Below are 24964 nucleotides of genomic sequence, written 5' to 3'. Positions count from 1 at the left end.
CAACACTGCGTTCGGCCTCATTCATTCCCTATGGGATTTGCGGCACTTGCCATGATCTGGCAAATGTGGTACCATACCTTCCAACTTTTGAAGAAGGGAAAGAGGTATAAAGTTTGCGACACGCGTAGTGCGCTACTGCAAATTTTAGACCACGCCTCTGACCACACCCATTTCACATTTCGCCCATTTCACAAATTTTAGGCCACGCCTCTGACCACACCCATTTAGCACTGCTGATCAGTTTCATAAACAATAATTATAAACAAAATAATATGGCCACATAGTGCTCCATACTGTATAATGGCCACACACAGTTCTCCATACTGTATAATGACCCCACATGAAGCTCCATACTGTATAATGGCCACACATGATGCTCTATACTGTATAATGGCCACACATGATGCTCAATACTGTATAATGGCCACACATCATGCTCCATACTGTATAATGACTCCACATGAAGCTCCATACTGTATAATGGCCGCACATGATGCTCCATACTGTATAATGGCCACACATGATGATCCATACTGTATAATGGCCACACATGACGTGACATGAGCGCTTGAAAGTCCTTAGATGACGTCGCGGCCTGTGATTGGACGCGGAGCGGTCACGCGACCGCAACGCGACCAATCACAAGCCGTGACGTCATCTAAGGACTTTCAAGCGCTCATTCTTATGAACGGAGTCTGGCAGTTACTACCAGGGTGCGTCAGAGGGTGAGTATATCAATATTTTTTATTTTTATTCTTTATTTTACACATTAATATGGATCCCAGGGCCTGAAGGGGAGTTTCCTCTCCTTCAGACCCTGGGAACCATCAGGATACCTTCCGATACTTGGTGTCCCATTGACTTGTATTGGTATCGGGTATCGGCGATATCCGATACTTTTCGGGTATCGGCCGATACTATCCGATAATGATACTTTCAAGTATCGGACGGTATCGCTCAACACTATTCATTACATAGTGGAATGTGTTGAGAACAATAAAACCTAATGATCAATGTAAACCACAACTAATATCCCACGGAGGTCTGGAGTTGGAATGATGCTCAAAATCAAAGTGGAAAATGAAGTTACAGGCTGATCCAACTTCAGTGGAAATGCCTCAAGACAAGGAAATGATGCTCAGTAGTGTGTGTGGCCTTCACGTGCCTGTATGACCTCCCTACAATGCCTGGGCATACTCCTGATGAAGCGATGGATAATCTCATGAGTGATCTCCTCCCAGACCTGGACTAAAGAATCCACCAACTCCTGGGCAGTTTGTGGTGCAACGTGACATTGATGGATGGAGCAAGACATAATGTCCCAGATGTGTTCTATTGGATTCAGGTCTGAGGAACGGGCGGGCCACTCCATAGCTTCAATGCCTTCATCTTGCAGGAACTGCTGACACACTCCAGCCACATGAGGTCTGGCATTGTCATGCATCAGAAGGAACCCAGGGCCCAATGCACCAGCATATGGTCTCACAAGGGGTCTGAGAATCTCTTCTCGGTACCTAATGGCAGTCAGGCTACCTCTGGCGAGCACATGGAGGGCTGCCCGGCCCTCCAAAGAAATGCCACCCCACACCATTACTGACCCACTGCCAAACCAGTCATGCTGAAGGATGTTGCAGGCAGCAGATTGTTCTCCACGGCATCTCCAGACTCTGTCACGTCTGTCACATGTGCTCAGTGTGAACCTGCTTTCATCTGTGAAGAGCACAGGGCACCAGTGGTGAGTTTGCCAATCCTGGTGTTCTGTGGCAAATGCCAAGCGTCCTGCACGGTGTTGGGCTGTGAGCACAACCCCATCTGTGGACGTCGGGCACTCAGGTCATCCTCATGGAGTCGGTTTCTAACCATTTGTGCAGACACATGCACATTTGTGGCCTGCTGGAGGTCATTTTGCAGGGTTCTGGCCGTGCTCCTCTTGTTCCTCCTTGCACAATGGCTGAGGTAGCGGTTGTTGCCCTCCTACAGCCCCCTCCACGTCTGCTGGTGTACTGGCCTGTCCCCTGGTAGCGCCTCCAGCCTCTGGACACTACGCTGACAGACACAGCAAACCTTCTTGCCACAGCTCACATTGATGTGCCATCCTGGATGAGCTGCACTATCTGAGCCACTTGTGTGGGTCGTAGAGTCCGTCTCATGCTACCACGAGTGTGAAAGCACAACCAACATTCAAAAGTGACCAAAACATCAGCCAGAAAGCATTGGTACTGAGATGTGGTCTGTAGTCCCCACCTGCAGAACCTCTCCTTTATTGAGGGGGTCTTGATAATTGCCAATAATTTCCATCTGTTGTCTATTCCATTTGCACAACAGCATGTGACATTGATTGTCAATCAGTGTTGCTTCCTAAGTGGACAGTTTGATTTCACAGAAGTTTGATTTACTTGGAGTTATATTCTGTTGTTTGTGTTCCCTTTATTTATTTTGAGCAGTATGTATGTTACATACATTACATTATTATATTATATATATCTATTAACAGCTCCTCAAAAATACACATACATGCATGCATGGGTATCGGTGGTAAAGTACATAGTTAGTCAAATTCAATAGGTGCACTGTGTTGGATATGCAAGATCCCAAACAATACCCATTCTGCAGAACGCCATGTTAAATGTCAGAGTGCAAAAGAAAAAAGTAAAGAATGTTGGAAAAAAATAATAAGCAACATTTTTTTGTGGGAAAAAGTTAAATGTTCATTTTTTTCCCACATTCCATTAATTTCTGTGAAGCATCTGAAGGGTTAATAAACTTCTTGAATGTGGTTTTGAGCACCTTGAGGGGTGCAGTTTTTAGAATGGTGTCAATTTGGGGTATTTTCTGTCGTATGGACCCCTAAAAGTCACTTCAAATGTGAGGTGGTCCCTAAAAAAAAAAAAATGGTTTTGCAAATGTTATGGAAAAATTAGAAATCGCTGGTCAACTTTTAACCCTTCTAATTTCGTAATAAAAAAATTATGTTCCCAAAATTAATTGTGCTGATGTAAAGTAGACAAGTGAGAAATGTTAGTTAACTATTTTGTGTGACATATTTCTGTGATTTAAGGGCATAAAAATTAAGTTTGAAAATTGTAAAATTTTCAAAAGTTTTTGTCAAGATTTTCAGAAATAAACGCAACTCACATCGAACAAGTTTTATCAGTATCATGAAGTAAAGTAAAAAAAATGTAATATCCGAATCGGGAAGATCTGATGAAGCTCCAGAGTTAGTTCCTCATAAAGTGACACTGGTCAGAATTGATAAAAATGGCCTGGTCACAAAGGCGAAAACAGGTTCTGGCACGAAAAGGTTAAACAGGTTGCCCAGGCTCGTGGTTCGTCTGCAGTTACTGTGACTGCAGACTGGTGAATCCTCACAGCGTGCACTGTGCGCACTGTTAGGATTCACATGTCAGAGTGGCTGCAGACTTGAACCCCAGGTATAGACAACCCCTTTACACATTTCCAGACAGCAGGTTTGAATACTTTGAGGGTTGTAGTTCTTAAAATGTTGTCACTTTAATATTTTCTTAGCTAGACCCCTTGAAGTCACTACAAAAATGAATTAGCGACTAAATATATAAATTTAGTAAATTTCCTTCAAAATGAAAATTTGATTTTTAAAACCCTTTTTTTCTTTTCAGATGTTAAAGAAAAAGACTTTTTAAATAATTGCTGCTGTAAAAATTAGACTTATGGGAAATGTTGTTTATTAACTTTTTTTTCTGGTATGACTACCTGGTTTAAAAGTATAAGAATACAAAGTATAGAATTTCCAAAATTGTTTTAAATTTTCATCAACATAAAGAAAAATGTCATGAAAAAAACAATGTCAAAATCACTGTGATATATTGAAACCGTCCAGAGGTAACAGCATAAAGTGACACACGTCACAGAATTAATAACTCTGTCTTCACCATGAAGGGCCAAATTGGCACTGGGGTTAGTCGCAGTGTGGTGACGCATAACTCCTATACGTGTGATATCGGGGAATATATGGTCAGGACAGGCGAATACTGGGGTCTGGTAGTTATACGCAGGTTGTGGGGTCAGATCTGTGTAATTATTCTAATATTTATCACACTTATCTCACAGCTCAGTGTAAGAAGCCGGAAAATACCGACCGGTTCACGATATTGGGAGAGAAAACTTATTATAATGTTTGGGAATCTGTATCAGTGCGATGTGTAACTGGATACCGACCATTGTATGGGACGATTACATGTGTGACCGGGCAGAAAAAGGACCAGTGGGATAATCCTCCTCAGTGTATAGGTGAGTGCCCGCTGTATATATCATATATGTATATGTAATACGTGGTCGTGGACGACAACCGACTGCTCCAGACATAGAGTGGATAATGCTGCCCCGTCCATTATATAAGAGATTACATGTGTGACCGGGCAGAATAAGGACCAGTGGGATAATCATCCCCAGTGTATAGGTGAGTGCACGCTGTATATATCATATATGTATATGTAATATGTGGTCTGTTATGATCCTTAGTGGTTGAGGATCACAAATTACTCCAGCTAAGTAACAAACATAGGACAAGCTCTAGGGAGGTGGCAAACTGGACTGACCACAAATCTGAACCTATCCAAACACACTAGAAGTAGCCGGTGAACGTGCCTAAAATTCCTAGACATCTCGAGCCAGCCTGAGGAACTAACTACCCCTAGAGAGAAAGAAAGACCTCTCTTGCCTCCAGAGAAATAATTCCCAAAGATATAGAAGCCCCCAACAAATAACGGTGAGGTAAGAGGAAGGCACATACACAGGGGTGAAAGCAGATTCAGCAAATGAGGCCCACTAATACTAGATAGCAGAAAATAGAAAAGGGAATCTATGCAGGCAGTAAAAAACCCTTACAAAATATCCACTCTGAGATTTCAAGAACCCCCGCACCAACTAACGGTGTGGGGGGAGAAACTCAGTCCCCTAGAGCAACCAGCAAGCGAAGAAATCACATTTTAGCAAGCTGGACAAGAAACATGATGAATGCTGATAATCAAAAAATGAACAAACAAAAACTTAGCTTGTCTTGGAGAGACTGGGAGCAAGGTAGTCACAAGGAATCTGAAGAGCACTGAATACATTGATAGCAGGCAAGGAACTGAGTATCCAGGTGAGCTAAATAGGAAACCAACCAAGGATAACGAACCAGCTGATGCAGCCAACCTGCAGAAAAACACTACACAGTACCGCTTGTGACCACTAGAGGGAGCCCAAAAATAGAGTTCACAACAGTACCCCCCCTTGAGGAGGGGTCACCGAACCCTCATCAAGACCCCCAGGGCGATCAGGATGAGCCGCGTGGAAGGCATGAACCAAATCGGCCGCATGAACATCAGAGGCGACAACCCAGGAATTATCCTCCTGACCATAGCCCTTCCACTTAACCAAATACTGAAGCCTCCGTCTAGAGATACGAGAATCCAAAATCTTCTCCACCACGTACTCCAATTCACCCTCGACCAGCACCGGAGCAGGAGGCTCAACAGAAGGAACCACAGGTACCACATACCTCCGCAACAAAGACCTATGGAACACATTATGAATGGCAAACGATGCTGGGAGATCCAAACGAAAAGACACCGGGTTAAGGATTTCCAAGATCTTATAAGGACCAATGAAGCGAGGCTTGAATTTAGGAGAGGAGACCTTCATAGGAACATACCGAGAAGACAGCCACACTAAATCCCCAACACGAAGTCGGGGACCCACACCGTGGCGGCGGTTGGCAAAGCGCTGAGCCTTCTCCTGTGACAACCTCAAATTGTCCACCACATGGTTCCAAATCTGCTGCAACCTATCCACCACAGAATCCACCCCAGGACAGTCAGAAGGCTCAACCTGACCCGAGGAAAAACGAGGATGGAAACCAGAATTGCAGAAAAAAGGCGAAACCAAAGTAGCAGAACTAGCCCAATTATTAAGGGCAAACTCGGCCAATGGCAAAAAAGTCACCCAATCATCCTGATCCGCAGACACAAAGCATCTCAAATAAGTCTCCAACGTCTGATTAGTTCGCTCGGTTTGGCCATTAGTCTGAGGATGGAAGGCCGACGAAAAAGACAAATCAATGCCCATCTTAGCACAAAAAGTCAGCCAAAACCTGGACACAAACTGGGATCCTCTATCGGACACAATATTTTCAGGAATGCCGTGCAAGCGAACCACATTCTGAAAAAATAGAGGAACCAAATCGGAGGAGGAAGGCAACTTAGGCAAGGGCACCAAATGGACCATCTTGGAAAAACTATCACACACCACCCAGATGACAGACATTTTCTGAGATACTGGAAGATCCGAAATAAAATCCATGGAAATGTGCATCCGAGGCCTTTTCGGGACAGGCAAAGGCAAAAGCAAACCGCTGGCACGAGAACAGCAAGGCTTAGCCCGAGCACAAATCCCACAGGACTGCACAAAGGAACGCACATCCCGCGACAAGGAAGGCCACCAGAAGGACCTAGCCACCAAATCTCTGGTACCAAAAATCCCAGGATGACCCGCCAACACCGAAGAATGAACCTCGGAAATAACTCTGCTGGTCCATTTATCCAGGACAAACAGTCTCTCTGGTGGACAACGGTCAGGTCTATCCGCCTGAAATTTCTGCAGCACTCGTCGCAAATCTGGGGAAATGGCAGACAAAATCACTCCCTCTCTGAGAATACCAGCCGGCTCAAACTCCCGGAGAGTCAGGCACAAAACTCCTAGAAAGTGCATCAGCTTTCACGTTCTTTGAACCAGGCAGGTATGAGACCACGAAGTTGAAACGGGAGAAAAACAACGACCAACGAGCCTGTCTAGGATTCAGGCGCTTGGCAGATTCGAGGTAAATCAGATTTTTGTGATCAGTCAAGACCACCACACGATGTTTAGCTCCTTCGAGCCAATGTCGCCACTCCTCAAATGCCCACTTCATAGCCAACAACTCCCGATTACCAACATCATAATTCCGCTCGGCAGGCGAAAATTTTCTTGAAAAGAAAGCACATGGCTTCATCACAGAGCCATCAGAGCTTCTCTGCGACAAAACAGCCCCTGCTCCAATCTCAGAAGCATCAACCTCGACCTGGAAGGGGAGAGAGACATCTGGCTGACATAAGTCTGGAGCTGAAGAAAACCGGTGCTTCAGCTCCCGAAAGGCCTCCACGGCCGCAGGAGACCAATTAGTCACATCAGAACCCTTCTTGGTCAAATCCGTCAAAGGTTTAACCACGCTAGAAAAATTAGCGATGAAACGACGGTAAAAATTAGCAAAACCCAAGAACTTCTGAAGACTCTTAACAGACGTGGGCTGAGTCCAGTCATGAATAGCCTGGACCTTGACTGGGTCCATCTCCACAGTAGAAGGAGAAAAAATAAAACCCAAAAAGGAGACCTTCTGTACTCCGAAGAGGCATTTTGAGCCCTTCACAAATAAAGCATTAGCACGCAGGACCTGAAACACCATCCTGACCTGCTTCACATGGGACTTTCAATCATCAGAAAAGACCAAAATGTCATCCAGATAAACAATCATAAATGTGCAAAAAGAAAAAAAAAGAGCATGAACCGCACATCCCAAAATCATACGTTGATCTAAAGCCGCTAGGCAAAAATTTAAATACTGAACATGAGGTTTTCAGTTTAACATTCTGATCAGACTGTATGAAGCCCACTGCCCCTTCACGGCAAACCTCGTAGTGGGTCCTAACGCCCTAACGGAGCGGAGCCGTGCGGCGACCACCGCCGCAGCGGCCATGCACCAGCAGGGCGGACGGCCTGTTGCCCCACAGCACCCATGCTGCGAGACTGAGTCCCCAAGACTCCAGACCGCGCCGCCCCACCAGCACAAAGCCACAGCAACAATGGCCGCCACACAGCACCAGCACCAAAATGAAGGGAGCATTTCAACTCACCTTCCTCCAGCTCTTCAGTGAGAGCCAAAATGGGCTAGACCCCTTACTTTGCAGTCTCCTGCTAATTAAAATCACCTGAGCCAAATGGGAGGAGTGCTGGTCCAAAAAAAGAGACAAGTACATGCTATGTGCAAAAAGAAAAAAAAAGAGCATGAACCGCACATCCCAAAATCATACGTTGATCTAAAGCCGCTAGGCAAAAATTTAAATACTGAACATGAGGTTTTCAGTTTAACATTCTGATCAGACTGTATGAAGCCCACTGCCCCTTCACGGCAAACCTCGTAGTGGGTCCTAACGCCCTAACGGAGCGGAGCCGTGCGGCGACCACCGCCGCAGCGGCCATGCACCAGCAGGGCGGACGGCCTGTTGCCCCACAGCACCCATGCTGCGAGACTGAGTCCCCAAGACTCCAGACCGCGCCGCCCCACCAGCACAAAGCCACAGCAACAATGGCCGCCACACAGCACCAGCACCAAAATGAAGGGAGCATTTCAACTCACCTTCCTCCAGCTCTTCAGTGAGAGCCAAAATGGGCTAGACCCCTTACTTTGCAGTCTCCTGCTAATTAAAATCACCTGAGCCAAATGGGAGGAGTGCTGGTCCAAAAAAAGAGAAAAGTACATGCTATGTGCAAAAAGAAAAAAAAAGAGCATGAACCGCACATCCCAAAATCATACGTTGATCTAAAGCCGCTAGGCAAAAATTTAAATACTGAACATGAGGTTTTCAGTTTAACATTCTGATCAGACTGTATGAAGCCCACTGCCCCTTCACGGCAAACCTCGTAGTGGGTCCTAACGCCCTAACGGAGCGGAGCCGTGCGGCGACCACCGCCGCAGCGGCCATGCACCAGCAGGGCGGACGGCCTGTTGCCCCACAGCACCCATGCTGCGAGACTGAGTCCCCAAGACTCCAGACCGCGCCGCCCCACCAGCACAAAGCCACAGCAACAATGGCCGCCACACAGCACCAGCACCAAAATGAAGGGAGCATTTCAACTCACCTTCCTCCAGCTCTTCAGTGAGAGCCAAAATGGGCTAGACCCCTTACTTTGCAGTCTCCTGCTAATTAAAATCACCTGAGCCAAATGGGAGGAGTGCTGGTCCAAAAAAAGAGACAAGTACATGCTATGTGCAAAAAGAAAAAAAAAAAGAGCATGAACCGCACATCCCAAAATCATACGTTGATCTAAAGCCGCTAGGCAAAAATTTAAATACTGAACATGAGGTTTTCAGTTTAACATTCTGATCAGACTGTATGAAGCCCACTGCCCCTTCACGGCAAACCTCGTAGTGGGTCCTAACGCCCTAACGGAGCGGAGCCGTGCGGCGACCACCGCCGCAGCGGCCATGCACCAGCAGGGCGGACGGCCTGTTGCCCCACAGCACCCATGCTGCGAGACTGAGTCCCCAAGACTCCAGACCGCGCCGCCCCACCAGCACAAAGCCACAGCAACAATGGCCGCCACACAGCACCAGCACCAAAATGAAGGGAGCATTTCAACTCACCTTCCTCCAGCTCTTCAGTGAGAGCCAAAATGGGCTAGACCCCTTACTTTGCAGTCTCCTGCTAATTAAAATCACCTGAGCCAAATGGGAGGAGTGCTGGTCCAAAAAAAGAGACAAGTACATGCTATGTGCAAAAAGAAAAAAAAAAAAAGAGCATGAACCGCACATCCCAAAATCATACGTTGATCTAAAGCCGCTAGGCAAAAATTTAAATACTGAACATGAGGTTTACAGGAACGCACATCCCGCGACAAGGAAGGCCACCAGAAGGACCTAGCCACCAAATCTCTGGTACCAAAAATCCCAGGATGACCTGCCAACACCGAAGAATGAACCTCGGAAATAACTCTGCTGGTCCATTTATCCAGGACAAACAGTCTCTCTGGTGGACAACGGTCAGGTCTATCCGCCTGAAATTTCTGCAGCACTCGTCGCAAATCTGGGGAAATGGCAGACAAAATCACTCCCTCTCTGAGAATACCAGCCGGCTCAAACTCCCGGAGAGTCAGGCACAAAACTCCTAGAAAGTGCATCAGCTTTCACGTTCTTTGAACCAGGCAGGTATGAGACCACGAAGTTGAAACGGGAGAAAAACAACGACCAACGAGCCTGTCTAGGATTCAGGCGCTTGGCAGATTCGAGGTAAATCAGATTTTTGTGATCAGTCAAGACCACCACACGATGTTTAGCTCCTTCGAGCCAATGTCGCCACTCCTCAAATGCCCACTTCATAGCCAACAACTCCCGATTACCAACATCATAATTCCGCTCGGCAGGCGAAAATTTTCTTGAAAAGAAAGCACATGGCTTCATCACAGAGCCATCAGAGCTTCTCTGCGACAAAACAGCCCCTGCTCCAATCTCAGAAGCATCAACCTCGACCTGGAAGGGGAGAGAGACATCTGGCTGACATAAGTCTGGAGCTGAAGAAAACCGGTGCTTCAGCTCCCGAAAGGCCTCCACGGCCGCAGGAGACCAATTAGTCACATCAGAACCCTTCTTGGTCAAATCCGTCAAAGGTTTAACCACGCTAGAAAAATTAGCGATGAAACGACGGTAAAAATTAGCAAAACCCAAGAACTTCTGAAGACTCTTAACAGACGTGGGCTGAGTCCAGTCATGAATAGCCTGGACCTTGACTGGGTCCATCTCCACAGTAGAAGGAGAAAAAATAAAACCCAAAAAGGAGACCTTCTGTACTCCGAAGAGGCATTTTGAGCCCTTCACAAATAAAGCATTAGCACGCAGGACCTGAAACACCATCCTGACCTGCTTCACATGGGACTTTCAATCATCAGAAAAGACCAAAATGTCATCCAGATAAACAATCATAAATTTATCCAGATATTCTCGGAAGATGTCATGCATGAAGGACTGAAACACAGAAGGAGCATTAGAGAGTCCAAAAGGCATCACTAAGTACTCAAAATGGCCTTCGGGCGTATTAAATGCTGTTTTCCATTCATCCCCCTGCTTAATGCGCACAAGGTTATACGCACCATGGAGATCTATCTTGGTGAACCAACTGGCCCCCTTAATCCGAGCAAACAAATCAGACAATAGTGGCAAAGGATACTGAAATTTGACTGTGATTTTATTCAGAAGACGATAATCTATACAAGGTCTCAAAGAACCGTCCTTCTTGGCCACAAAAAAGAATCCTGCACCAAGAGGGGAAGAGGATGGGCGAATATGTCCCTTCTCCAAAGACTCCTTTATATAGCTCCGCATCGCGGCATGCTCTGGTATAGACAAATTAAAAAGTCGTCCCTTAGGGAATTTACTACCAGGAATTAAATTTATAGCACAGTCACAATCCCTATGAGGGGGCAGGGCACTGGACCTGGGCTCATCACATACATCCTGGTAGTCAGACAAAAACTCAGGGACCTCAGAAGGAGTGGAAGAAGCAATAGACACCAACGGAGTATCGCCATGAATTCCCTGACAACCCCAACTTGACACAGACATAGCTTTCCAATCTAAAACTGGATTATGAGCCTGCAGCCATGGCAGACCCAAAACGACAACATCATGCAAATTATGCAGAACAAGAAAGCGAATCACCTCCTGATGTACGGGAGTCATGCACATGGTCATTTGCGTCCAATACTGAGGCTTATTCTCAGCCAATGGCGTAGCATCAATTCCCCTCAGAGGAATAGGAAATTCCAAAGGCTCCAGGACAAAACCGCAGCGCTTGGCAAATGACAAATCCATCAGATTCAGGGCAGCACCCGAATCCACAAAAGCCATAACCGAGTAGGACGACAAAGAACAAATCAAAGTAACAGACAAAATAAATTTAGGCTGTATCGTACCAATGGTGACAGGTTTAGCGATTTTTTTTTAAACGATTGGAGCATGCTGAGAGACATGAGTAGAATCACCACAGTAAAAGCACAACCCATTTTGACGTCTATGACTTTGTCGCTCAATTCTGGTCAGAGTTCGGTCACATTGCATAGACTCAGGTCTCTGTTCAGAAAATACCGCCAAAGGATGAGCAGATTTGTGCTCCCGCAAACGCCGATCAACCTGAATGGCTAAAGCCATAGAATCACTCAGACTTGTAGGGGTGGGAAACCCCACCATAACATTCTTAACGGCCTCAGAAAGACCTTCTCTGAAATTTGCAGCCAGGGCACACTCATTCCATTGAGTAAGCACCGACCATTTCCGAAATTTTTGACAATACACCTCTGCTTCATCCTGACCTTGAGAGATAGCCAGCAAAGCTTTTTCTGCCTGATTCTCAAGATTAGGCTCCTCATAAAGCAGTCCAAGAGCCAGAAAAAATGCATCTACATTAAGCAATGCAGGATCTCCTGGCGCCAGAGAGAAAGCCCAATCCTGAGGGTCGCCACGCAACAAGAAGATAACAATTTTAACTTGCTGAGCGGAATCACCAGAGGAACGAGGTCTCAGAGATAGAAATAACTTACAATTATTCTTAAAATTTAGAAACCTAGATCTATCTCCAGAAAACAACTCAGGAATGGGTATCTTTGGTTCTGACATAGGGCTATGAATAACAAAATCCTGAATACTTTGCACCCGTGCAGTAAGATGATCCACACTAGAAGTCAGAGTCTGAACATTCATGTCTGCAGCTGAGCTCCACACCACCCAGAGTTCAAGGGGATGAAAGAAGCTAAACAGACTGCAGCAAAGGAAAAGCGGGAGGAAAAAAAAAAAAAATGTACTCAGGTCTTCTTTTTATCCCACTTCTGCGATGCATTAAACACTTTTTGGCCTGCTATACTGTTATGATCCTTAGTGGTTGAGGATCACAAATTACTTCAGCTAAGTAACAAACATAGGACAAGCTCTAGGGAGGTGGCAAACTGGTCTGACCGCAAATCTGAACCTATCCAAACACACTAGAAGTAGCCGGTGAACGTGCCTAAAATTCCTAGACGTCTCGAGCCAGCCTGAGGAACTAACTACCCCTAGAGAGAAAGAAAGACCTCTCTTGCCTCCAGAGAAATAATCCCCAAAGATATAGAAGCCCCCAACAAATAATAACGGTGAGGTAAGAGGAAGGCACATACACAGGGGTGAAAGCAGATTCAGCAAATGAGGCCCACTAATACTAGATAGCAGAAAATAGAAAAGGGAATCTATGCGGTCAGTAAAAAACCCCTTACAAAATATCCACTCTGAGATTTCAAGAACCCCCGCACCAACTAACGGTGTGGGGGGAGAAACTCAGTCCCCTAGAGCAACCAGCAAGCGAAGAAATCACATTTTAGCAAGCTGGACAAGAAACATGATGAATGCTGATAATCAAAAAATGAACAAACAAAAACTTAGCTTGTCTTGGAGAGACTGGGAGCAAGGTAGTCACAAGGAATCTGAAGAGCACTGAATACATTGATAGCAGGCAAGGAACTGAGTATCCAGGTGAGCTAAATAGGAAACCAACCAAGGATAACGAACCAGCTGATGCAGCCAACCTGCAGAAAGACAACACTACACAGTACCGCTTGTGACCACTAGAGGGAGCCCAAAAATAGAGTTTACAACAGTGGTCGTGGACGACAACCGACTGCTCCAGACATAGGGGGGATAATGCCGCACCGTCCATTATATAAGAGGAGATTACATGTGTGACCGGGCACAGTAAGGACCAGTGGGATAATCCTTCTCAGTGTATAGGTGAGTGCCTGCTGTATGTATCATATATGTACAGTATATCGTGATCGTGGACGACAACCGACTGCTCCAGACATAGAGCGGATAATGCCGCGCCGTCCATTATATAAGAGGAGATTACATGTGTCACCGGGCGCAATAAGGACCAGTGGGATAATCATCCCCGATGTATAGGTGAGTGCACGCTGTATATATCCTATACATAGATGTTATACATGGTCGTGAACGACAACCGACTGCTCCAGATTCATCAATGATAATGCAACATCATCCATTTTGACAGGAATACATGCAACCAAGTATCAGTGGGATTACTGTCCACAGTGTACGGCTTTGTGTGCACAATCATTTATATCAGATGACCGTGATCCATTGTTTGGACGGATTACACATGTTCCAATGTTATTATGTGGGACTGTGTACAGGGACGTATTTAAAGTTTCTGCTGCCCTAGGCACTTTTAGTGCTGCCTCCCCCTTTGGTGAGTATGACACTATCGGCAGTGACTTTGGCCTTTTGCAGCAGATCCGGCAGTTTTTCTGCATGTGCCGCGTAACTGATCACTTACGGCAACACTGCGTTCGGCCTCATTCATTCCCTATGGGATTTGCGGCACTTGCCATGATCTGGCAAATGCGGTACCATATTCCCAACTTTTGAAGAAGGGAAAGAGGTATAAAGTTTGCGACGCGCGTAGTGCGCTGCTGCAAATTTTAGACCACGCCTCTGGCCACATCCATTTCACATTTCGCCCATTTCACAAATTTTAGGCCACGCCTCTGACCACACCCATTTAGCACTGCTGATCAGTTTCATAAACAATAATTATAAACAAATAAATATGGCCACATAGTGCTCCATACTGTATAATGGCCACACATGATGCTCCATACTGTATAATGGCCACACATGATGCTCAATAATGTAAAATGGCCACACATAATGCTCAATACTGTATAATGGCCACACATAGTGCTCCATACTGTGTAATGGCCCTACATGATGCTCCACACTGTATAATGGCCCCACATGATGCTCCATACTGTATAATGGCCACACATGATGCTCAATACTGTATAATGGCCACACACAGTGCTCCATACTGTGTAATGGCCCTACATGATGCTCCACACTGTATAATGGCCCCACATGATGCTCCATACTGTATAATGGCCACACATGATGCTCAATACTGTATAATGGCCGCACACAGTTCTCCATACTGTATAATGACCCCACATGAAGCTCAATACTGGATAATGGCCACACATGATGCTCCATACTGTATAATGACCCCACATTATGCTCAATACTGTATAATAGCCCCACATGATGCTCCATACTGTATAATGACCCCACATGATGTTCCATACTGTATAATGGCCACACATGATGCTCCATACTGTATAATGGCCACACATGATGCTCAATACTGTATAATGACCCCACATGATGCTCCATACTGTATAATGGCCACACATGATGCTCCATTCTGTATAATGACCCCACATGATGCTCAATACTGTATAATGGCCACACATGATGCTCCATACTGTATAATGGCCACACATGATGCTCCATACTGTATAATGGCCACACATGATGCTCCATACTGTATAATGACCCCACATGATGCTCAATACTGTATAATGGCCACACATGATGCTTTATACTGTATAATGGCCACACATGATGCTCAATACTGTATAATGGCCACACATGATGCTCAATACTGTATAATGGCCACACATGATGCTCAATACTGTATAATGGCCACACATGATGCTCCATACTGTATAATGGCCCCACATGATGCTCCATACTGTATAATGACCCCAAACGATGCTCAATACTGTTTAATGCCCCCTCCCATCTTGTATGCATGGCTGATCTGTTATGAACTGGTGGTTTAGGAGCAACATGGGACGTGCTCTGGAGGAGGTGGTACCTGTCCTGACGGCAGTTCCTGAGGGGCGTTTAAGCTCCTGAAAGGCCTCAACAGCCGCAGAGGACCAATTCGTCACATCAGCGCCTTTCTTAGTCAAATCGGTCAGGGGCTTAACCACACTGGAAAAGTTGGCAATGAAACGGCGATAAAAATTAGCAAAGCCCAAAAATTTCTGAAGGCTCTTCACCGATGTGGGTTGAATCCAGTCATGAATGGCTTGGACCTTAACAGGATCCATTTCTATAGACGAGGGAGAAAAAATAAAACCCAAAAAAGAGACCTTCTGAACTCCAAATAGGCACTTAGACCCCTTCACAAATAAAGCATTATCACGAAGGATCTGGAATACCATCCTGACCTGCTTCACATGAGACTCCCAATCATCGGAAAAAATCAAAATATCATCCAAATACACAATCATGAATTTATCAAGATAATTGCGGAAAATATCATGCATGAAGGACTGAAATACAGAAGGAGCATTAGAAAGCCCAAAAGGCATCACAAGGTATTCAAAATGGCCTTCGGGCGTATTAAATGCAGTTTTCCATTCGTCACCCTGTTTAATACGAACAAGATTATATGCCCCTCGAAGGTCAATCTTAGTAAACCAACCAGCCCCCTTAATCCGAGCAAACAAATCCGAAAGCAAAGGTAAAGGGTATTGGAATTTGACCGTGATTTTATTAAGAAGACGATAATCAATACAGGGTCTCAAGGAGCCATCCTTCTTGGCAACAAAAAAGAATCCCGCTCCCAATGGTGACGAAGACGGCCGAATATGCCCCTTCTCTAAAGACTCCTTAACATAACTCCGCATGGCGGCATGCTCTGGCACAGACAGATTGAAAAGTCGGCCCTTAGGAAACTTACAGCCAGGAATCAAGTTAATAGCACAATCACAGTCCCTATGTGGAGGAAGGGAACTGGACTTGGGCTCATCAAATATATCCTGGAAATCCGACAAAAACTCAGGGACTTCAGAAGAGGGGGAAGAGGAAATTGACATCAAAGGAATGTCACAATGTACCCCTTGACAACCCCAACTAGTCACAGACATAGTTTTCCAATCCAGCACCGGATTATGTTCCTGTAACCATGGAAAACCCAGTACAACAACATCATGCAAGTTATGCAACACCAGAAAACTGCAATCTTCCTGATGTGCTGGAGCCATGCACATGTTCAGCTGAGTCCAATACTGAGGTTTATTCTTGGCCAATGGTGTAGCATCAATCCCCCTCAAAGGAATAGGGCTCTGCAAAGGCTGCAAGGAAAAACCACAGCGCCTGGGGAATTCCAAGTCCATTAAGTTCAGGGCAGCGCCTGAATCCACAAATGCCATGACAGAAAAGGACGATAATGAGCAAATCAGGATCACAGATAAGAGAAATTTAGGCTGTACAGTACTAATGGTAACAGACCTAGCGACCCTCTTAGTACGCTTAGGGCAATCAGAAATAACATGAGCAGAATCACCACAGTAAAAACACAGCCTATTCTGACGTCTGAATCCCTGCCGTTCTGCTCTAGTCAAAATCCTATCACATTGCATAGGCTCAGGACTCCGCTCAGAGGACACTGCCATATGGTGCACAACTTTGCGCTCGCGCAGGCGCCGATCAATCTGAATGGCTAGAGACATAGATTCGCTCAAACCAGCAGGCGTGGGGAACCCCACCATAACATCTTTAAGGGCTTCAGAAAGACCCTTTCTGAAAATTGCTGCCAGAGCATCCTCATTCCATTTAGTGAGCACAGACCATTTTCTAAATTTCTGGCAGTATAATTCTGCCGCTTCCTGACCCTGACATAGGGCCAACAAGGTTTTTTCTGCATGATCCACAGAATTAGGTTCGTCATACAATAATCCGAGCGCTTGAAAAAATGCGTCTACATTAAGCAATGCCGGATTCCCTGATTCAAGGGAGAATGCCCAGTCCTGAGGGTCACCACGCAGCAGAGAGATGACTATTTTAACCTGCTGAATGGGATCACCAGAGGAACGGGGTTTCAAAGCAAAAAACAATTTGCAGTTATTTTTAAAGTTCAAAAACTTGGATCTGTCCCCAAAAAACAAATCAGGAGTAGGAATTTTAGGCTCTAAAGCCGGAGTCTGGACAACATAATTTTGGATACTCTGTACTCTTGCAGCAAGTTGATCCACATGAGAAAACAAACCCTGAACATCCATGCCAGCGCCAAAATCCTGAACCACTCAGAGATTAAGAGGAAAAAAAAGACAAAACAGACTGCAGAAAAAAAAATGGCTCAATTTTTTTTTCCTTCTTTTGAGATGCATTTAATTCATTTTTGGCCAGTTGTACTGTTATGAACTGGTGGTTTAGGAGCAACATGGGACGTGCTCTGGAGGAGGTGGTACCTGTACTGACGGCAGTTCCTGAGCTTAACACAACACTAGAAGTAGCTGTGGGATGTTCCTGTCACTCCCTAGACACCTCGTCACAGCCGGAGGACTAACTACCCCTAAAGATAGAAACAGGAAAGCTATCTTGCCTCAGAGAAAATTCCCAAAGGACAGACAGCCCCCCATAAATATTGACTGTGAGTGGAGAGGGAAATGACATACACAGAATGAAACTAGGATGTAGCAAAGGAGGCCAATCTAGCTAGATAGATAGAACAGGACAGAATACTGTGCGGTCAGTATTAAAAACTAGAAATATCCACCACAGAGTTTACAAAAATCTCCACACCTGACTAAAGGTGCGGAGGGTAAATCTACTTCCCAGAGCTTCCAGCTTAACTGAATAAATCCATACTGACAAGCTGGACAAGAAAAAACATAGAATGTGCTGAACGATAAAGTCCACAACAAGTGGAAAGCAAAAGAACAAAGCAAGGACTTATCTTTGCTGAACTGATCAGAATATCAGGGAAATCCAAGAGAGATGTGAATCCAAGCAGGAACCATTGACAACTGGCACTGGCTGAAGGATAGAACCAGGCTAAATAGCCGAGCCAGAATAGACGATCAGTGGAAGCAGCTGCTGACTGCTAAATCCAAGGAGCAGCAGTTCCACTTAAATCCACCGGAGGGAGCCCAAGAGCAGAACTCACAAAAGTGCCACTTACAACCACCGGAGGGAGCCCAAGAGCGGAATTCACAACACTCATCTCCCACCCATCCCATATGCATGGCTCATCTCCCTCCCATCCCGTATGCATGGCTCATATCCCCCCTCTTGTATGCATGGCTCATCTCCCTCCCATCCCATCCCATATGCATAGCTCATATCGCCCCTCCTGTATGCCTGTCTCATCTCCCTCCCATCCCATATGCATGGCTCATATCCCCCCTCTCCTGTATGCATGGCTCATCTCCATCCCATCCCATATGCATGGCTCATATTGCCCCTCCTGTATGCATGGCTCATCTCCCTCCCATCCCATATGCATGGCTCATATCCCCCCTGGCCTCCTGCATGCATGGCTCATATACCCCCTGGTCTCCTGTATGCATGGCTCATATTCCCCCTCTCCTGTATGCATGGCTCATCTCCCTCCCATCCCGTATGCATGGCTCATATCCCCCCTGGCCTCCTGTATGCATGGCTCATATCCCCCCCTCTCATGTATGAATGGCTCATCTCCCTCCCATCCCATATGTATGGCTCATATCCCCCCTCTCCTGTATGCATGGCTCATATCCCCCCTCTCCTGTATGCATGGCTCATCTCCCTCCCATCCCATCCCATATGCATGGCTCATATCCCCCCTCCTGTATGTATGGCTCATCTCCCCCACTCCTGTATGCATGGCTCATCTCCCTCCCATCCCATATGCATGGCTCATATCCCCCCTCTCCTGTATGCATAGCTCATCTCCCTCTCATCCCATCCTGTATGCATGGCTCATATCCCCCCTCTCCTGTATGCATGGTTCATCTCCCTCCCATCCCATCCTGTATGCATGGCTCATCTCCCTCCCATCCCATCCTGTATGCATGGTTCATATTCCCCCCCTCCTGTATGCATGGCTCATCTCTCAACCCCCCGCTCCCTCTCCTGCTCCCATCTTGCATGGCTCGGTTCCCCATCCTTCATCCCCCGTCCCCTGTCCCCCGTCCCCCCATCCCTCATACTCGCCTTTCTCACACCACGCGGCTGCGCCGAACATCCCTCTAGCTCTGTCCCGGCTCCCGATGCAGCACCTTCTTCCTGCGTGAGCAGTCATGTGGTGCCGCTCATTAAGGTCATGAATATGCCCATATCCATGACCTTAATGAGCGGTACCAGGCGCTGAGACCAGGCAGAGCTAGAGCAGGGTGAGTATGACGTCTTCAAGGAGGAGGGGAGGGGCTGGGGGGCGGTCGGGAGGTGACCCAGGACTTAAATAAAAATAAAAAACTTGCTCAGGTGCCACCCCCCCGCATCATCCTGCCTTAGGCACGTGCCCTCAAGTGCCTAGTGGCAAATACGGCCCTGACTGTGTATATGTCCAATATATACTGAGTGGTCCAAGAAAAACAATCGGTGACATCTCAAGTTTTGATCCCAATGTCGGATAAAAATCAGTAATGCAAGAGGAGTCCGCAGAAAACATGGGCACACAATACGCAATACAATACACAGTAAACAGAATTCATTGTCTTTCCCCATCTCACGCGACCCCCCCCAACTAACCTATCCATTACAGTAAACGGCTGCCCACTCTCCCCAGTCCCACAAGCTCGCTGTCTCTGGGTAATCCTTGACACTGATCTCTCCTTCAAACCTCATATCCAAACCCTTTCCACTTCCTGCCGACTTCAACCCAAAAATATTTCACGGATCTGTACATTCCTAAACCAAGAATCTGCAAAAACCCTAGTCCATGCCCTCATCATCATCTCCCGCCTCGACTACTCTAACCTCCTGTTCTGTGGCCTCCCCTCGAACACTCTCGAACCCCTCCAATCTATTCTAAACTCTGCTGCCCGAGTAATCCACCTGTCCGCCCGTTATTCCCTGGCCTCTCCCCTCTGTCAATCCCTTCACTGGCTCCCCATTACCTAGAGACTCCGGTACAAAACCCTAACCATGACGTACAAAGCCATCCACAACCTGTCTCCTCCATACATCTGTGACCTCGTCTCCCGGTACTTTCCTACACGTAACCTCCGAACCTCCGATCCTCACAAGATCTCCTTCTCTACTCCCCTCTTATCTCCTCTTCCCACAATCGTATACAAGATTTCTCTCGCGCCTCACCCTGTTGTGAATTCCGCTCTTGGGCTCCCTCCGGTGGTTGTAAGTAGCACTTTTGTGAATTCTGCTCTTGGGCTCCCTCCTGTGGTTTTGAGTGGTATAGCTGCTTCTTGGATTTAGCATCAGCAGCTGCTTCCACTGATCATCTTTCTGGCTCGGCTATTTTAGTCTGGCCTTATCCCTCAATCAATGCCAGTTGTCAATTGTTCCTGCTTGGAGCCACTGCTCTTTTGGATTTCCCTGACACTCTGTCCAGTTCAGCAAAGATAAGTCCTTGCTTGTCCTTTTGCAGTCCACTTGTTGTGGACTTTATTGTTCTGCACATTCTATGTTTTGCTCATTTGTCCAGCTTATCAGTATGGATCTATTCAGCTAAGCTGGAAGCTCTGGGCTGCAGATTTTGCCCTCCACACCTTTAGTCAGGTGTGGAGATTTTTGCATATCTCTGCGGTGGACTTTTTCTAGTTTTTATTACTGACCGCACAGTGTGCTTTCCTTACTATCTATCTAGCTAGAAGTGGCCTCCTTTGCTAAATCTTGTTTCATACTACGTATGTCATTTCCTTCTCCTCTCACAGTCAATATTTGTGGGGGGCTGTCCTATCCTTTGGGGATTTTCTCTGAGGCAAGATAGCTTTCCTGTTTCTACCTTTAGGGGTAGCTAGTTCTCCGGCTGTGACGAGGTGTCCAGGGAGTGACAGGAACATCCCACGGCTACTGCTAGTGTTGTTAAGATCAGGAACTGCGGTCTGTATAGTTACCACCTGCTCAGAGCTAGTCGCATGTCGCTCCTAAATTACCAGTCCACAACATCACCCCTACTCTGGAACCCTCTACCACAACACATCAGACTCTCGCCTACCATCGAAACCTTCAAAAAGAGCCTGAAGACCCACCTCTTCCGACAAGCCTACAACCTGCAGTAACCACCGATCGACCAAACCGCTACATGACCAGCTCTATCTACTGTATCCTCACCCATCCCTTGTAGATTGTGAGTCCTCGTGGGCAGGGTCCTCTCTCCTCCTGTACCAGTTGTAAGTTGTATTGTTCAAGATTATTATACCTGTTTTTATTATGTATACCCCTCCTCACATGTAAAGTGCCATGGTATAAATGGCGCTATAACAATAAATAATAATAATAATAATACGATGACACCCAAGAGCGGTTCAATTTTCACGGACTGACTAAATGGAGAAACTTTTTTTTTTCTCTTGACATCCAAGGAAACTGTGTCCCACTGTAATCCATCTCTGATCGGAGTCTGATCATTGTAATCGGACTGTTTTTCCCAGATGTGGAGAAAGCCGTCATGTGCACCTACCCTTTTGGTAAGTCACTTCACCTGCCATATTAAATGTAGATGGAGGGTGTGGAGCATTTAAGCCTTTCAGTGATATTCCATCAATAATATACTTGTTAGAAGTTTTATATGGCCAACATTGTGGCATTTGCACCATGTGATACGGCTTCTCAGCTGCATCCAATCTACTGCAGATTTTATACATTTTGATAGGATTTTTGCCTTTTCTCGTTTTACAACTGTCTCCTCCTTTCCCACCTAGCGCTCTGAGAATGAGTGGGACCTGGCTGGGTGCAGATGTTGGTTGTGTGAGGGCCCTGGGCCCGTGCAGGCTTCGTGTAGTCGATGGTGTTGGCCGCCCAGGACCGTAGGTTTCAGAGCTCAATAAAGGAGACTCCCATTCCATAACAGTCATTGCTGAATGGTAACTTGGTAGGGGTAACGTACAAGGGGTAGCGGGTACAAAGTCTTATGGACGTTTCCCACACAGTATCCTTCCACTGTAGTCTGCTCCAGGGCCGGTGAAGCACACGGTTTCTCCATACTTCATCGCCGCCTATCTTGTTGCCACAGTCCTGATCAGCAGGTCTCGTTACTCACTAACTGGTTACAAGTCCCATTTCTTCCACTGCTGGCGCTCTGAATCTATTGCTCGGGACCCCCACCAGTCCCATTAGCTCAGTATTATTTAGGTCCCTACCATCGGCATTCACCAAGCTAAGGGATTCTCATGACACATTGTCCTATCCAAGGACTCCTTTTAACGTGGAAGGCCACTCAGTCCCTTCCTCGGTCAGTTCAAGGTTGCGCTATTCCCTTGTCCCTTTATCTCCTTTTCTTTTAGTAGTTCACCCAAATGGTAGCACTGCTCACTGACACTTCATATTTCAACTTGAACTTGCCCTTCTCTATTTACAGGAAGCAGTAACTTGCCCTAACACTAACCCCTTCTTACTATGGGCAAGTCCCAAATATTAACTCACTCCTCACCCCAATGTCACTACCTAACTACAGTCACTATCTCATAATATCTATTCATGTTCTAAGCCCTAAACTTTCTCTGAGCTATCCTACACTGTACACAAGCAGCATTACTTATTTTACATTATTCATTACATCAGAAGATATACAAAAGATGCATGAAGCTAAACACACAACGTGACTGGTGTCTTCAGGGGTAGGAACGCAACAGTCCAGTCCACACCTCTTCCACACCAGTAACTCTTTTCCTTTGGTTGTTTGCAGTGTACATTGAGCATAGGTCAGAACCTCAGGGTCATTGGTGGTGGCCATGCTTTAAAGGGAACCTGCCATCATGAAATTGCCATCAAATCTGCAGACCCCATATTATAAAGCAGATGGAGAAGAGCAGATTCATATATTTAGTTTTGTGAGAATAGACTCCAGATAGCCTGTGATTTATTCATTTAATTCTCTGCTTGGTTTGGGATTTTCAGCCCAGCGGGCAGTTCTGTCAGTGACTGGCAGCTATCTTTGTATAAGAGTGCACATAGAGATACAGTAGCTGTCAGTCACTGATGGGACCGCACACTGGATGATACAGATAAAGCTATCAATCAATGATAGGACCGCCCATCGGACCATACAGATAAAGCTGTTAATCACTGATAAGACTGCCCACTGGACCATACAGGTAAAGCTGTCACTGACAGGACCACCCACTGGACCTTACAGATAAAGCTTAGTTTCTGATAGGACTGCCCACTAGATTATACAGATCAAGCTGTCAATCACTGATAAGACCACCCACCGGACCATACAGAGAAAGCTGTCACTGACAGGACCGCCCACTAGATTATACAGATAAAGCTGTCAATCACTGATAGGACTGCCCACTGGACCATACAGATAAAGCTGTCTGTCAGGAAATATATCGTAATATCTTATTATTTGATCGCACACTGAGCTCTGCTACATCTTTTGGTTTTGCAGACACACGCTGCAGCTTTGATTCCCCTCCCACCCCCTCCTTCTCTCTCTGCCTGCGTGTGTAATCCTATACTCCTTCCCCCCTCCCACAGGAGTGTGTGTGTGTGATTCCCTCACCCCTTTCCTCCTGCTTGCAGCTGGGGAATCAAAGCAGAAAGCTCTGAAACACGTGTTTCCTTTGTCCTAGTACAGAGTTAATTTAGGATCAAAATATAACGTCGCTGAGAAGACATAGAAACACGAAACTTACCCTTTTGAATGGGCACCAGCAGAACTATACTCCAGTAAATTTTCTAACCTCAGGGACCAGCAGAATCCAAGTAGTGGATTACTGCTTAACCAAGGCACATAGCCAAATCGGGTTTAGACATAAATGAACGTCCATTTCATGCTGAGAAAAATGATAATTTTGTCTTCCTTCTACAGGCTTCTTCCCAGGAAATATAGTTAATAGCAGGATTTCATATCTTTCAAAAAGGGGAGTATTCAGCCACCCAGTGAGGTCAGCACAAGGAGGAGTGCCTTGGTTTTGGGCATAGGTATAAAACTCATAAGTGGGACGAGAGGGCAGTCTTAGCCCAGGAAGTCAGCTAAAAGAAGCTCTGCATTCTGCTCTGTTGCATTGTGATGTCGCCCTCCCTCACCACATGGCAAACATGATATGAGATAACTAAGCGTTTTTCTTCTTTAATCCCTTTTATTTTGTAATCGTTCTGTACTAGTTATGGGCGAGCACTAAAATGCTCGGGTGCTCGTTGCTCAGGTCGAGCAAATTGGAATACTCGGGTACTCAGCCAGAACAACTAGCCCAATGTAAGTCTATGGGAGACCCGAGTATTTTTACCTTGATCCCCCCTGGGGGTCCTTTAAAGGTCTAAAAAGTCTGAAAATGATGGAAACACTGCTCAAATGACACAGGGACCTCATGGGGATCGCCCCTGGAAGCATTCCTGACTCCTAGGTCACAGCCTTAATCA

General features: G+C 46.1%; 1 protein-coding gene across 1 annotated transcript in view; it reads left to right on the top strand.

Moving 5' to 3' along the window:
- Positions 1-24964, top strand: part of LOC143793313 (uncharacterized) — a 436629-nt gene that overhangs the window by 371737 nt on the left and 39928 nt on the right. The window contains exon 4 of the mRNA XM_077280181.1: positions 4087-4266. Coding sequence (XP_077136296.1) covers positions 4087-4266 — 180 coding nt within the window. The remainder of the gene's footprint in view (positions 1-4086; positions 4267-24964) is intronic.

Source organism: Ranitomeya variabilis, chromosome 1 (genome assembly GCF_051348905.1).
Source record: "Ranitomeya variabilis isolate aRanVar5 chromosome 1, aRanVar5.hap1, whole genome shotgun sequence".
In the NCBI taxonomy this organism is placed as follows: Eukaryota; Metazoa; Chordata; class Amphibia; order Anura; family Dendrobatidae; genus Ranitomeya; species Ranitomeya variabilis.
The sequence above is the reverse complement of the archived record's forward strand: the minus strand, read 5'-3'. Positions and strand labels throughout refer to the sequence as shown.